The 16,341-nt window shown below is 45.7% G+C and overlaps 1 protein-coding gene across 1 annotated transcript in view; it reads right to left on the bottom strand.

Annotated features, from left to right (window-relative positions):
* LOC120024771 (protein unc-13 homolog C-like) overlaps positions 1–16,341 on the bottom strand; it is a 178,709-nt gene that overhangs the window by 90,963 nt on the left and 71,405 nt on the right. The window contains 2 exon segments of the mRNA XM_038969056.1: positions 271–356; positions 1,497–1,630. Coding sequence (XP_038824984.1) covers positions 271–356; positions 1,497–1,630 — 220 coding nt within the window.

The following is a 16,341-nucleotide window of genomic DNA, read 5'->3' as shown; positions in this document are numbered from 1 at the left end:
CACACACACACACACACACACACACACACACACACACACACACACACACACACACCTGCCACCATGACTCTGATTTAGATAGTAATATAAGTATAGCGTGTCCTCTGAAGGAAAGCCCTACTTTAGCTCTGGGGAAGAAAGCAGAGAGAATCAGAGAGCGAGTAGAGATAGAGGCAGAAAGAGAGAGAAAGAAAGAATGAGAGAGAGAGTGAGAGAGCAGAGAGAAGTGACAAACAGGGTTTTGACAGATCAATAGCATTTCCTACTAACCTTCCATGGCGTATTTCATGTCCAGGGCAAACAGGTTCCATATGAACTCAGCGCTGACCTTCCCCATATTCAGCTCTTGGGGAAATCTGTGGGAGGAATTACAATGGATCCACATCACACTCATATCCTCATAATCACAAGCCTGACTGGACACTCAGACTGCCTGGTTCTGTCTCAAATAGTACCCTAATCCCTAGCTCTGGTCAGAAGGAGTGTGGAAGTGGGTTGGACAGAGAATAGGGTGTCACTGGAGATTTGGGGATAAATTGGTTGAATCTCAGAGGAAGAATTCAGAGAGAGAGAGAGAGAGAGAGAGAGAGAGAAAGAGGGAGGGAGGATGGTATATGTGAGAGGTGGTGAAAGGGAGACAGAGAGGTGGAGAGGGAAAAAGAGGTAGATAAAGAGAGATAGATAAAGAGAGATAGATAAAGGTAGAGAGGATAACAGAGAGAGATGGGGAAGTGAAGAAAGAGAAAGAAGAGCGAGAGAGAGATAGGAAGAGGCGTTTGCAGATAAATTGTTATTTTGTATATTATAGATTTCCAGTCAGCCCTTAATTGTGAAAAGTCACTGGGATAATTATCCAGCCTACACATAGCGATGGAATGACAGGAGTAGATGAAAGGCTTTTTGCGCAGATAAGGTCAGTTTCCCTCTCAATGTGTTACTTTCCCTAATATAGCTCTCACACACAAAAACAAGCACGCATGCGCTAACACACAAACACACACACACTAACGCAAAACACTTGCGCACGTATGTAGCACGCACATGCACACAAATGCAAAACACATGCGTGTGTACATATGTATGCACACACACACACACTAATATAAGGCAGAATGTCTTGCCTTGAGAAATATTTGTGAGCTAATCCTTGAATGTTCCTCATAGCTCATGCATCTACCCCTCCCCCCAGTAAATCACGCAAGCATGCAGACTCAGATGCAGAAAGAGAGAGACACACACGCACGCACGCACGCACACACACACACACACACACACACACACACACACACACACACACACACACACACACACACACACACACACACACACACACACACACACACACACACACACACACTTTTTCCATCTCTCTCTTGCTTCCCCTCTCTCACTGATTTCCGTTGCTTATTCACTAGCAGTTTATGCCCTCAGCTATCCCAGAGCCATTATCCCAAAATAGATCTATCACTGTGTGTGTGTGTCCATGTTGTACGTACTGGTTGATGACAGGGGTGTAGGCGGTGCGGTCCTCGTCGATCACAGACACCATGAGAGTGATGAGCTTGGGCCAGAAGTCCAGGTTCTTTATAGACGGACCCTGCTCCTCCCGGGGAACATTCTGCTTACGGGCCTGGAGGGGGATAGAAGAGGGGGGTGGAGAAAGAGAGACAGAGAGAGAGAGAGAAGCAGAGATGAAGGTTGTGGTGGAACTCAGTAATCCCAGACAGACAGAGAGAGAGAAGCAGAGATGAAGGTTGTGGTGGAACTCAGTAATCCCAGACAGACAGAGAGAGAGAAGCAGAGATGAAGGTTGTGGTGGAACTCAGTAATCCCAGACAGACAGAGAGAGAGAAGCAGAGATGAAGGTTGTGGTGAAACTCAGTAATCCCAGACAGACAGAGAGAGAGAAGCAGAGATGAAGGTTGTGGTGGAACTCAGTAATCCCAGACAGACAGAGAGAGAGAAGCAGAGATGAAGGTTGTGGTGGAACTCAGTAATCCCAGACAGACAGAGAGAGAGAAGCAGAGATGAAGGTTGTGGTGGCGCTCAGTAATCCCAGACAGACAGACAGACAGACAGACAGACAGACAGACAGACAGACAGACAGACAGACAGACAGACAGACAGACAGACAGACAGACAGACAGACAGACAGACAGACAGACAGACAGACAGACAGTAGACCTCAAGTGTACTTTTACAGAGAGCAGAGAGTTTTGTATGGCAAGCTGAGCCTGCAGCTCATGTTTAATTCAAGACATGGCCTGACATCTTAAATGGAGCTAAACAGAAACCAGACTAACACAGATAAAAACTCACATTGACACCTCAGCCCATCCCCTCCCAGAGCGAGTGTGTGTGTGCAGGTTGATGATGGCACGCATGGACACCCTGATCTGTTCACCCGAGTTGCTTCCCTGACCTGGACCTGCTATTTCAACTCTCTCTCTCTCTCTCTCTCTCTCTCTCTCTCTCTCTCTCTCTCTCTCTCTCTCTCTCTCTCTCTCTCTCTCTACCTCTCTCTCTCTCTCTCTCTCTCTACCTCTATCTCTACCTCTCTCTACCTCTCTCTCTCTCTCTCTCTACCTCTCTCTCTCTCTCTCTACCTCTCTCTACTTCTCTCTCTCTCTCTACCTCTCTACCTCTCTCTCTCCACCTCGCTCTCTACCTCTCTCTCTCTACCTCTCTCTCTCTCTCTCTCTCCACCTATCTACCTCTCTATCTCTCTCTACCTCTCTCTCTCTCTCTCTCTCTCTCTCTCCACTTCTCTCTCTACCTGTCTCTCTCTTTCTCTACCTCTCTCTCTCTCTACCTCTGAATGCTCAGCTATGAAAAGCCAACGGACATCTTCTCCTGAGGTGCTGACCTGTTGCACCCTCAATAACCACTGTGATTATTATTTGACCCTGCTGGTAATTTATACATGTTTGAATATCTTGAAAAACGACTTGGCCTTAATGTCCATGTACCTTTATAATCTCCACCCAGCACAGCCAGAAGGGGACTGCCCCCCCCCCCCCCCCCGCAGAGCCTGGTTCCTCTCTAGGTTTCTTCCTAGGTTCCTGCCTTTCTAGATAGTTTTTCCTAGCCACCGGCCTCTACATCCGCATTGCTTGCTCCCTGAGATTTTAGGCTGGGTTTCTGTAAAAGCACTTTGTGACAACTGCAGTTGTAAAAAGGGCTCTATAAAAACATTTGATAGATTGATTGACTGATGCATGAGTGCATGTGTGTGTGTGTTTGGCTGCAGAGAAACACTTTTTCTAGAGCAGCCCTGCCCTTCTTCCACTGATGCCGTCTTCTAAAACACTGATTGAACTGAACTGGCTGTTTCTGCTTAATCACTTGTTGTTCGAAGCACCATCTGTTCAACACAGATAGAGATAGAACAGAACAGCATGGAAAGAGCAGTAGGAGAGTTTTAGCTGTCTGTAGACTAGTGCTGGTTTACAGATCTGATAGTCTGTAGACCAGCGCTGGTAAAAATCTAACTAGTGCTGGTATATTATCTAATTAAGCAATAATGCCCGAGGGGGTGTGGTATATTGGCCATACCAACGTAATTACAGCAGTAAAAACAAAGGTTTTGTCATACCCATGGTATATGGTCTGATTTTTATTACATTTTTTATTTTACCTTTATTTAACTAGGCAAGTCAGTTAAGAACAAATTCTTATTTTCAATGACGGCCTAGGAACAGCCTTCAGGCAATCAACATTCAGGGCTTGAACCACTAGTTTACAATAGTCTGTAGACCAGTGCAGGTATATGAGTTGATAGTTGTCTGTAGACCAGTCCTGGTACAGTATATGAGTTGACAGTTGTCTGTAGACCAGTCCTGGTATAGTATATGAGTTGATAGTTGTCTGTAGACCAGTCCTGGTACAGTATATGAGTTGATAGTTGTCTGTAGACCAGTCCTGGTACAGTATATGAGTTGACAGTTGTCTGTAGACCAGTCCTGGTATAGTATATGAGTTGATAGTTGTCTGTAGACCAGTCCTGGTACAGTATATGAGTTGATAGTTGTCTGTAGACCAGTCCTGGTACAGTATATGAGTTGATAGTTGTCTGTAGACCAGTCCTGGTACAGTATATGAGTTGATAGTTGTCTGTAGACCAGTCCTGGTACAGTATATGAGTTGACAGTTGTCTGTAGACCAGTCCTGGTATAGTATATGAGTTGATAGTTGTCTGTAGACCAGTCCTGGTATAGTATATGAGTTGATAGTTGTCTGTAGACCAGTCCTGGTACAGTATATGAGTTGATAGTTATCTGTAGACCAGTCCTGGTACAGTATATGAGTTGATAGTTGTCTGTAGACCAGTCCTGGTACAGTATATGAGTTGATAGTTGTCTGTAGACCAGTCCTGGTACAGTATATGAGTTGATAGTTGTCTGTAGACCAGTCCTGGTACAGTATATGAGTTGATAGTTGTCTGTAGACCAGTCCTGGTACAGTATATGAGTTGATAGTTGTCTGTAGACCAGTCCTGGTACAGTATATGAGTTGATAGTTGTCTGTAGACCAGTTCTGGTACAGTATATGAGTTGATAGTTGTCTGTAGACCAGTCCTGGTACAGTATATGAGTTGACAGTTGTCTGTAGACCAGTCCTGGTACAGTATATGAGTTGATAGTTGTCTGTAGACCAGTCCTGGTACAGTATATGAGTTGATAGTTGTCTGTAGACCAGTCCTGGTATAGTATATGAGTTGATAGTTGTCTGTAGACCAGTCCTGGTATAGTGATGGACTAGTGAGAGTTCTAGTACAGGAAGGAGTACAGCAGGAGAGTTGTAGCTCCCTGTAACAGTCCTGCTGTAGTATTGGAGCTGATAAATGTTTCTCTGTAGATGGGAGATACGGTTAGAATCAGACTCAACTGTCTGGACATTCTGTTCACACCAACACATTTCCTCTCTTATCTTAATGACTTTACAGATAGATAACCCACTGCTCACAGTGTGTGTTTGTATTGCACGCGCAAGCACAAACACACCCGTGTGTATATCTCTGGGCAACATGAAATGTAGTTTTGATTAATAGAATATGGTGTGTTAAAATGAAGCCTGTCCCTGGCAGCTCTGAAATAATATGGCTTCAATTATTCAACAACCTGCAGTGAAGCGTGTTGCTGTGTGTGTGTGTGTGTGTGTGTGTGTGTGTGTGTGTGTGTGGTTGCTTGCTTGTATGTATTCTAGACGTAGCTCATTCTAATATTTGTACTACTATACATTATATTTTAATTACACTGTTTATACACACCGCACATTTATATACTGGATTCTTGACATAGCTTGTGTGCGTGTTTGTGTTTGTCTGTGTGTGTTTGGTCTGTGTGTATTTGGTGTGTGTGTGTGTGTGTGTGTGTGTGTGTGTGTGTGTGTGTGTGTGTGTGTGTGTGTGTGTGTGTGTGTGTGTGTGTAATGACTCGGGGGAGAGCTCGATTAAAACCGGTTAAGCGTAAACTCACCAATTTTGGGGACTTTCGTTATTAGTTAATTGTTTTATCAAGGTAGTGTGCTAATAAATCAGCCTCTGTTCAGCCAATTTGGGACCGTTTTGGCTGATAGCCATGCTTCCCAGCTTAAATTGATTTTGTCTCACTAGACTCTGGGGTATCGGATTAGACTCGGGGCTCCCGAATTGCGCAGCGGTCTAAGGCACTGCATCTCAGTGCTAGAGGCATCCCTACAGACCCTGGTTTGATCCCGGGCTGTATCACAACTGATCGGGAGTCCCATAGGGCGGTGCACAATTGGCCCAGCGTCATCCGGGTTAGGGGAGGGTTTGGCTGGGGTAGGCTGTCATTGTTAAATAAGAGTTTGTTCTTAACTGACTTGCCTGGTTAAATGGGAAGTCCTGCTTACACTTTTATTCGCTGCTCGGACTGACAGTCAATTTCTTGCGGAAGGACACGTCATATGTCGCATAGCGTTGGAAAGCTAAGAACCTTAAGATGGTGCCGAAGAGGATGGCTGATGTTTTACATGCCTGTAACCAATTGTGCTATTTGTTCGTTTTTTTTGCGTTGTTTTTAACTTATTTTTGTACTTATTTTGTACATAATGTTGCTGCTACCATCTCTTATGACCAAAACCAACTTATGGACATCAGAACTGGGATTACTTACCACGAACTGGAAGAAGCTTTTTCCTTTAACGAGTCCGACGAGAAAGATATACTGCTCTCCCGGGAACAGGCCCAGATTCCCGTCATTTGCGTGAAGAAAAGACGGAGGAAAAGAGGACGCAGATCGGGCTGCATTTTGAGAATCTGTAGGTGAGCGAGTAAAGTCCCACTGCCATCAATTCTACTTGCTAACATGCAATCATTGGATAATAAAATTGATGATCTACGATTGCGATTATTCTACCAACGGCACATTAAAAACTGTAATACCTTATGTTTCCCCCGAGTCGTGGCTGAACGACGACACGGATAATATAGAGCTGGAGGGATTTTCAATGGACCAGCAGAACAGAGAAGCTACGTCTGGTAAGATGAGGGGTGGGGGTGTGTGTATTTTTGTCAGTAACAGCTGGGGCGTGATGTCTAATATTAAAGAAGTCTCGAGGTATTGGTCGCCTGAGGTAGAGTACCTTATTATAAGCTGTAGACCACACTATCTACCTAGAGAGTTCTCATCTATATTATTCATAGCCGTCTATTTACCACCACAGACCGATGCTGGCACTAAGACCGCACTCAACCCGACAAGGCCATAAACAAACAAGAAAATGCTCACCCAGAAGCGGCGCTCCTAGTGGCCGGGGACTTTAATGCAGGTAAACTTAAATCAGTTTTACCACATTTTTACCAGCATGTGTTTTTACCAGCATGTGCAACCAGAGGAAAAAAAACTCTAGACCACCTTTACTTCACACACAGAGAAGCATACAAAGCTCTCCCCCGCCCTCCATTTGGCAAATCTGATCATAATTCTATCCTCCTGATTCCTTCTTACAAGCAAAAACTAATGCAGGAAGTACCAGTGACTCTCTCAATACGGAAGTGGTTAGATGACGCGGATGCTACGCTACAGGACTGTTTTGCTAGCACAGACTGGAATATTTTCTGGGATTCAGCTAATGGCATTGAGGTGTATACCACCTCAGTCATCGGCTTCATCAATAAGTGCATCAACGACGTCGTCCCCACAGTGACCGTACGTACATATCCCAACCAAAAGGAACACCTATGTGAGAATACTGTTCATTGACTACAGCTCAGCGTTCAGCACCATAGTGCCCACAAAGCTCATCTCTAAGCTAAGGACTTTGGGACTAAACATCTCCCTCTGCAACTGGATCCTGAACTTTCTGACAGGCCGCCCCCAGGTGGTGAGGGTAGGCAACAACATGTCTGCCACGCTGATCCTCAACACTGGGGCCCCTCAGGGGTGTGTACTTAGTCTCCTCCTGTACTCCCTGTTCATCCACGACTGCGTGGCCAAACACGACTCCAACATCATCATTAAGTTTGCTGAAAACACAACAGTGGTAGGCCTAATCACCGACAACGATGAGACAGCCTATAGGGAGGAGGTCAGAGAACTGGCAGTGTGGTGCCAGGACAACAACCTCTCCTTCAATGTGAGCAAGAAAAAGGAGCTGATCGTGGACTACAGGAAAAGGCTGGCCCGAACAAGCCCCCATTAACACCAAGAGGGCTGTAGTGGAGCGGGTCGAGAGTTTCAAGTTCCTTGGTATCCACATCCCCAACAATCTATCATGGTCCAAACACACCAAGACAGTTGTGAAGAGGGCACGACAAAACCTTTTCCCCTCAGGAGACTGAAAAGATTTGGAATGGGTCCCCAGATCCTCAAAAAGTTCTACAGCTGCACCATCGAGAGCATCCTGACCGGTTGCATCACCTCCTTGTATGGCAACTGCTCGGCATCCGACCGTAAGGCGCTACAGAGGGTAGTGCGTATGGCCCAGTACATCACTGGGGTCAAGCTTCCTGCAATCCAGAACCTATATAATAGGCGGTAAAATAAAATAAATAAAATTGGCAGAGACTCCAGTTCCCCAAGTCATAGACAGTTTTCTCTGCTACCGCATGGCAAGCAGTATCGGAGTGCCAAGTCTATGACCAAAAGGCTCCTTAAAACCTTTTCTCAATAGGGGGGCGCCATTTCGACTTTGTAAAAAAACGTTCCCAAATTAAACTGCCTCGTACTCAATTCTTGCTCGTACAATATGCATATTATTATTACTATTGGATAGAAAACACTCTCTAGTTTCTAAAACCGTTTGAATTATATCTGTGAGTAAAACAGAACTCATTTTGCAGCAAACTTCCTGTCAGGAAGTGAGAAATCTGAAATCGGGCACTCTGTTCCAGGGTCAGTTTATTCATTTGCATGTAATCTATGGGTCGACATGCACTGCATACGCCTTCCCCTAGATGTCAGTAAGCAGTGAGAATTGGAATGGGGTGTCTAGGTAGATCTGAGGCCGTACAAAAGCTCTTGGAACCGGGTGTGCAGTCTTTTCAACGTTCGTCATGACGCAAGACAGACCTCAGGATTGCATTCTGAAAAGCTCTCGTTATAGGCGTTAGATATATCCGGCTCTGATTTTATTCGATATAGGTGTTAAAAACATCATAATGTAGTTATTTTAAACCGAGTTATATCAGTTTATATCAGTATATTGCAATTTTCGGTATTTTATTTGTGCTGCGTTATGGTGAGTTGGACACGTCTTCGCCACATGGCTAATGTTTCCTGCTAATTCCAAAGTTGAAGACGACAATCTACAACCGAGCAACGATTATTCTGGACAAAGGACAACTTGCACAAGATTCTGATGGAAGCTCATCAAATAGTAAGAACTATTTATGATGTTAATTCGTATTTCTGTTGAAAAATGTTAAACTATTATTCCGCCATTAATTTCGGTGCGGTCTCGCTTTAACGCACGCTGTATGCCGTAGTAACGTTAATTTTAAAAATCTAACACAGCGGTTGCATTAAGAACTAATGTATCTTTCATTTGCTGTCCAACCTGTATTTTTTAGTCAAGTTTATGATTAGTTATTGATTAGATTAGGTGCCTCTCCCAAGATTTCTCCCGACATTTTGTTTGCAGTTTGGCTACTATTCTCATTGTATAACGACGATTTGTGCCGCTAAATATGCACATTTTCGAACAAACCATATATGTATTGTGTAATATGATGTTATAGGACTGTCATCTGATGAAGTTTTGAGAAGGTTAGTGAAAAATTTAATATCTTTTGCTGGTTTATTCGCTATCGCTAACGTGCATGAATCAATGCTGCTGTGTGGTTGGCTATTGTAGTAAGCTAATATAATGCTATATTGTGTTTTCGCTGTAAAACACTTAAAAAATCTGAAATATTGGCTGGATTCACAAGATGTTTGTCTTTCATTTGCTGTACGCTGTGTATTTTTCATAAATGTTTTATGATGAGTATTTAGGTAATTCACGTTGGTCTCTGTAGTTATTCTAGCTGCTTTGGTGAGATTTTGTGATGGTGGCTGCAATGTAAAACTATGATTTATACCTGAAATATGCACATTTTTCGAACAAAACATATGCTATACAATAAATATGTTATCAGACTGTCATCTGATGAAGTTGTTTCTTGGTTAGTGACTATTTATATCTTTATTTGGTCGAATTTGTGATAGCTACCTATGCAGTAAAAAAATGGTGGGGGAAAAAAGTTGAGTCTTTTGCTATCGTGGTTAGCTAATAGAAATACATATTGTGTCTTCCCTGTAAAACATTTTAAAAATCAGAAATGATGGCTGGATTCACAAGATGTGTATCTTTCATCTGGTGTCTTGGACTTGTGATTTCATGATATTTAGATGCTAGTATTTACTTGTGGCGCTATGCTAGGCTATGCTAGTCAGCTTTTTTACTGATGAGGGTGCTCCCGGATCCGGGATGAGTACCAAGTAAAAGTTAACAGCTTCTACCCCCAAGACATAAGACTGCTGAACAACTAATCAAATGGCCACTCGCTGTTTATTATCTATGCAATGTCCCTTCACCCCCACCTACATGTACAACTTACCTCTAACCTGTACCCCCGCACACTGACTCGGTACCGGTACCCCCTGTATATAGCCTCGTTATTGTTATGTTATTGTGTTACTTTTTAAATAATTTTTTACTTTAGTTTATTTGGTAAATATTTTCTTAACTCTTGTTGAACTGCAAAGTTGGTTAAGGGCTTGTAAGTAAGCATTTCACGGTAAAGACTACACTTGTTGTATTCAGCATTTCACGGTAAGGTCTACACTTGTTGGATTCGGCGCATGTGACAAATAAAGTTAGATTTGATCCTTCTGCCTCGATAGCAACTAGTTCGTTCTACGACAAACAATAATGTTTTTATATTGAATTTAACAAAAAAACTTTAACATTATTTGTAAGATGTGAAATAAAAGCACTTTCTGTTCATCACAGACGGACAACTTGTGTAGGAGATGGAAGCTGAGATCTTAATGAGTTGGTTACCAAGGGGTCTTTGTGTGTCATCCCTGCTGCAGTGTGCAGAGAGTGTGGGTGTGTGTGTGTGTGTGTGTGTGTGTGTGTGTGTGTGTGTGTGTGTGTGTGTGTGTGTGTGTGTGTGTGTGTGTGTGTGTGTGTGTGTGTGTGTGTGTGTGTGTGTGTGTGTGTGTGTGTGTGTGCAGAGGGGCTGCAGTGGTCTGTCTTACTGTAGAGATATGCAAAATGAAGCAGGATCCTCTATGCAAAGTATTCCCAGTGTGTGTGTGTGGTCCTGCAAGTGCATGGGTGTTTGTGTACTATATACCGTTGTGTGAAGGGCATTGATGAAGGTTGTGTATTACCCATGCATCTCCCCGCTCATCTATATTCATAATGTCAAGCAACAACACATTGTTAGAGGTGGTAAAGTAGCAGGTATATTGTACATCCATCATAAAGCTGAGGGATAACCTACCGCCCTCTCCACTGAGAAGAATATCTGCCTTTAGCCGTACAGGCTTTCCTTGGCCTGGGGACAAACCAACCACCAGGTAGAGGCCAACATGAAATAGTTAATCCACCCTAAACTTCTGTTAAAATATCTGCCTTTGATCATACTGCCTTCCTTGGTCTGGGGGACAAACCAACCAGAGACCAACATGTATACTCAATGGTGTAATCCATTCATGTTAGTTCACATTTAAATGAACAGGTCTCTCTGGTAGAATAGATTTCAACTCACTGAGGTTCACCTCATTGGGTCCCTTGTAGCTCAATTGGTAGAGCATGGTGCTTGCAACATCAGGGTTGTGGGTTCAACTCCCATGGTGGGCTAATATGAAAATGTAAATCACTCTGGATAAGAGTGTCTGCTAAATGAGTAATAAATAAAGGTTAGTTATACATACAGCAGCAGTGTGTTGAAGCTGAGGTCTGCCCTCCCTTGTTACTGAGATCTGCCTTTCATCATACTGCCTTCTTTGGGTTGTGGTCAGACACCAGTAGAGGTCAACATGTATGCATAGTGAATGTAAACATGGTTTATTGTATCTATCTATTTTATGATTATTGTGTCCAGCACCAGCAGTACATCCTTGAAGAAAAGCTGAATAAACCAACTAAGTGATATTGGCAGGAGCAGTGTGTGGGTCTTTCTTTTCTTCAAGGACTTCATTGAATTATCCCCAAGCACCTGCAACAAGCCGACTCAAAGTGCTTTTCCTATTTTCAATCAGGAAGCATTGGGTTTCGTGACTGGCTCTGTAACCCCTCTCTTCAATGGAAAGATAGTGTAAAAATACTGAAAAGATACATACAGTCTTTCTTTGGGCTGTGGGACTAGCACAGACCAAAATGTATATTCCTAACAAGTGTTATTTAATATATCACTTAAATTTAAGCATATCTATTAAAGTGGACAGGGACAAGGACCAGTACACCCTTGTCAAAGCACTGAGTCGAAACAGTTTCTATTCGTGACACCTGGCTCTGTAAACTCAAACAGTTTCTATTCGTGACACCTGGCTCTGTAAACTCAAACAGTTTCTATTCGTGACACCTGGCTCTGTAAACTCAAACAGTTTCTATTCGTGACACCTGGCTCTGTAAACTCAAACAGTTTCTATTCGTGACACCTGGCTCTGTAAACTCAAACAGTTTCTATTCGTGATACCTGGCTCTGTAAACTCAAACAGTTTCTATTCGTGACACCTGGCTCTGTAAACTCAAACAGTTTCTATTCGTGATACCTGGCTCTGTAAACTCAAACAGTTTCTATTCGTGACACCTGGCTCTGTAAACTCAAACAGTTTCTATTCGTGATACCTGGCTCTGTAAACTCAAACAGTTTCTATTCGTGACACCTGGCTCTGTAAACTCAAACAGTTTCTATTCGTGATACCTGGCTCTGTAAACTCAAACAGTTTCTATTCGTGACACCTGGCTCTGTAAACTCAAACAGTTTCTATTCGTGATACCTGGCTCTGTAAACTCAATCAATTAATCAACTATTTAGCTTGAAATCCCGTGTTCTCTTCTCTGTGTGCTCTCTCTCCTTTGTGAACGATTATGGGTCTACATACATTGTTTGAGATTGAAGCCCCTCTCAAACATCTGATCCCTCTACTTTGACTAATTTGATATTTGGGGACTTAGGGTAACCGAATCACCAGCACTATAGTAGCATGCTAATCATACACTCTATATTCACAAGAATCCCTTCCTCTAGAGCGAATCTCAAATCACACCCTTCCCCCCTGTAGTGCATAACTTTGACCAGAGCCGTATAGGGCTGCCTGCCACACTATGGTGCACTGCACAGGGCATATGAGGGTGTGATTTTGTTTCACCAGTGTGTAACCAACAGGGAATATCAGTACTGATTCCAGGAGAACTAGCAGTACTGAACCAACCATGATCAGTATTCCAAACTGGGATGACCGTTTACCTAACAAACCAGTTCAAATGGCACCCCATATTAAACTCATATAGTGCAATACTAAAAGAGGTACTAGTACTAAAAGTAGAGCACTATATAAGGAATAGGGTGCCATTTGGCACACACATTAACTCTCTCAGACGCTGTATCACTCATCTGGATGGCAATCACAGGCCAACAGTTTGTTTACACATCTGGACAAACAGACAGAGAATCAACACAGTAGGAAACAGTTCAAACACATAAAGGAGACAATAACAGACATGGGGACTGACATCCCTAATATCCAGTAAGCAAAAACAACCAATTTGTTGACTGGCTCACCGGAGCGAGATGGGATTATTTGTTTCAGATTTGACCCTTTTTTTCGATCTTGTCTCATTGCTGCAACTCCCCAATGGGCTCGGGAGAGGCGAAGGTCGAGTCATGCGTCCATCCAAAACATGTCCCGCCAATCCACGATAAGCTAAGTAAAGCACCCCCCCGGCAAAGCCTTCCCCTAACCCAGACTACTCTGGGCCAATTGTGCACCTCCCAATGGGACACCCGGTCATGGCTGGTTGTGACACAGCCTGGGATCAAACCCAGGTCTGTAGTGACACCTAAAGCACTGCAATGCAGTGCCTAAGACTGCTGCACCACTCGGGAGGCTTGCTAGATGGGATTCTAACCAGTAACCCTCTGACTAGATCACTGATTATATTTAAGAATTACCTGTATAAATTAAATTAAACTGGAGCCAAGAGGAATTTTAACCAGTAACCCCTTGATTTGGCCTTAGCACATCCGATCAGCTACACATGTGATAAGACTATGTCACGGTTTTCTTCCATAGGTGAAGGAGAGGACCAAAATGCAGCGCGGCTAGTGTTCAACATGTTTAATTAGACGAATAAACGGTAACACTAATACAAGTAACAAAATAATAAATGTGAAAACCGAGACAGCCCTATCTGGTGCAGACAAAACACAGAGACAGGAAACAGTCACCCACAAAATCCCAACACAAAACATGCCTCCTATATATGATTCTCAATCAGGGACAACGATTGACAGCTGCCTCTGATTGAGTACCATATTAGGCTGGACACAGAAACAGACAAACTAGATACACAACATAGAATTCCCACCCAGCTCACGTCCTGACCAACACTAAACAAGCAAAACACATAAGAACTCTGGTCAGGACGTTACAGTACCCCCCTCCTGAGGTGCGGACTCCGAACGCACCCCTAAAACTCAAGAGGAGGGTCTGGGTGGGCATCTGTCCGCGGTGGCAGCTCCGGCGCAGGACAAGGACACCACTCTACCACTGTCTTTGTCCCCCTCCTTAGCGTCCTTTGAGTGGCGACCCTCGCCCCCGACCTTGGTCTAGGAACCTTCACCAAGGACCCCCCTAGATAGAGGAGATAGCTCAGGACAGAGAGGTAGCTCAGGACAGAGAGGTAGCTCAAGACAGAGAGGTAGCTCAAGACAGAGAGGTAGCTCACGACAGAGGGGCAACTCCGGACTGAAAAGCAGCTCCGGACAGAGAGGCAGCTCTGGACTGAAGGGCAGCTCCGGTCTAATGGCAGCTCCGGACTGAGTGGCAGCTCCGGACTGAGTGGCAGCTCCGGACTGAGTGGCAGCTCCGGACTGAGTGGCAGCTCCGGACTGGAGGGCAGCTCATGACTGAGTGGCAGCTCATGACTGGAGGGCAGCTCATGACTGGAGGACAGCTCATGACTGGAGGACAGCTCATGACTGGAGGACAGCTCATGACTGGAGGACAGCTCATGACTGGAAGGCAGCTCATGACTGGAGGGCAGCTCATGACTGGAGGGCAGCTCATGACTGGAAGGCAGCTCATGACTGGAGGGCAGCTCATGACTGGAGGGCAGCTCCTGACTGGCTGGCGGCTCTGGCAGCTCCTGACTGGCTGGCGGCTCTGGCAGCTCCTGACTGGCTGGCGGCTCTGGCAGCTCCTGACTGGCTGGCGGCTCTGGCAGCTCCTGACTGGCTGGCGGCTCTGGCAGCTCCTGACTGACGGACGGCTCTAGCGGCTCCTGACTGACGGATGGCTCTAACGGCTCGGGACAGACGGGCGGCTCTAATGGCTCGGGACAGACGGATGGCTCAGACGGCGCTGGGCAGACGGATGGCTCAGACGGCACTGGGCAGACGGATCACTCAGACGGCACTGGGCAGACGGATGGCTCAGACGGCACTGGGCAGACGGATGGCTCAGACGGCACTGGGCAGACGGATGGCTCAGACGGCACTGGGCAGACGGATAGCTCAGACGGCGCTGGGCAGACAAGCAGTGCAGGCGGCGTTGAGCAGACGAGCAGTGCAGGCGGCGTTGGGCAGACGGCCGACTCTGACCTGCTGAGGCGCACAGTAGGCCTGGTGCGTGGTACCGGAACTGGAGGTACTGGGCTGGAGACACGCACCATAGGAAGAGTGCGTGGAGGAGGAACAGAGTTCTGGAGACGCACAGGAAGCCTGGTGCGTGGTGTAGGCACTGGTGGTACTGGGCTGGGGCGGGAAGGTGGCGCCGGATATACCGGACCGTGCAGGCGTACTGGCTCCCTTGAGCACCGAGCCTGCCCAACCTTACCTGGTTGAATGGTCCCCGTAGACCTGCCAGTGCGGCGAGGTGGAATAGCCCGCACTGGGCTATGCTGGCGAACCGGGGACACCATTTGTAAGGCTGGTGCCATGTACACCGGCCCGAGGAGACGTACTGGAGGCCAGATATGTTGAGCCGGCTTCATGGCACTTGGCTCAATGCTCACTCTAGCCCGGCTAGTGCGGGGCGGTGGAATAACCCGCACCGGGCTAAGCACACGTACAGGAGACTCCGTGCGCTCTTCCGCACAACACGGTGTCTGCCCGTACTCTCGCTCTCCACGGTAAGCCCGGGAAGTTGGCGCAGATCTCCTACCTGACTTCGCCACACTCCCCTTTAGCCCCCCCCCCCCCCCCCCCCCCCCCAAGACATTTTTGGGTGAGCCTCTCGGGCTTCCAGCCGCTCTGCCTTGCTAGCGCCTCATAATGCCGCCTCTCCGCTTTTGCTGCCTCCAGCTCCGCTTTGGGGCGGCGACACTCCTCTGGCTCTGCCCAGGGTCCTTTTCCGTCCAGAATTTCCTCCCATGTCCATTCCTCCTGGTACCGCTGCTGCTGTCGCTGCTGCCTGTTTCCACGCTGCTTGGTCCGAGTTTGGTGGGTGATTCTGTCACGGTTTTCTTCCATAGGTGAAGGAGAGGACCAAAATGCAGCGCGGCTAGTGTTCAACATGTTTAATTAGACGAATAAACGGTAACACTAATACAAGTAACAAAATAACAAATGTGAAAACCGAGACAGCCCTATCTGGTGCAGACAAAACACAGAGACAGGAAACAATCACCCACAAAATCCCAACACAAAACAAGCCTCCT

This window comes from Salvelinus namaycush, chromosome 30 (assembly GCF_016432855.1).
Source record: "Salvelinus namaycush isolate Seneca chromosome 30, SaNama_1.0, whole genome shotgun sequence".
Lineage (NCBI taxonomy): Eukaryota > Metazoa > Chordata > Actinopteri > Salmoniformes > Salmonidae > Salvelinus > Salvelinus namaycush.
This window is presented reverse-complemented; position numbering and strand designations above follow the sequence as displayed.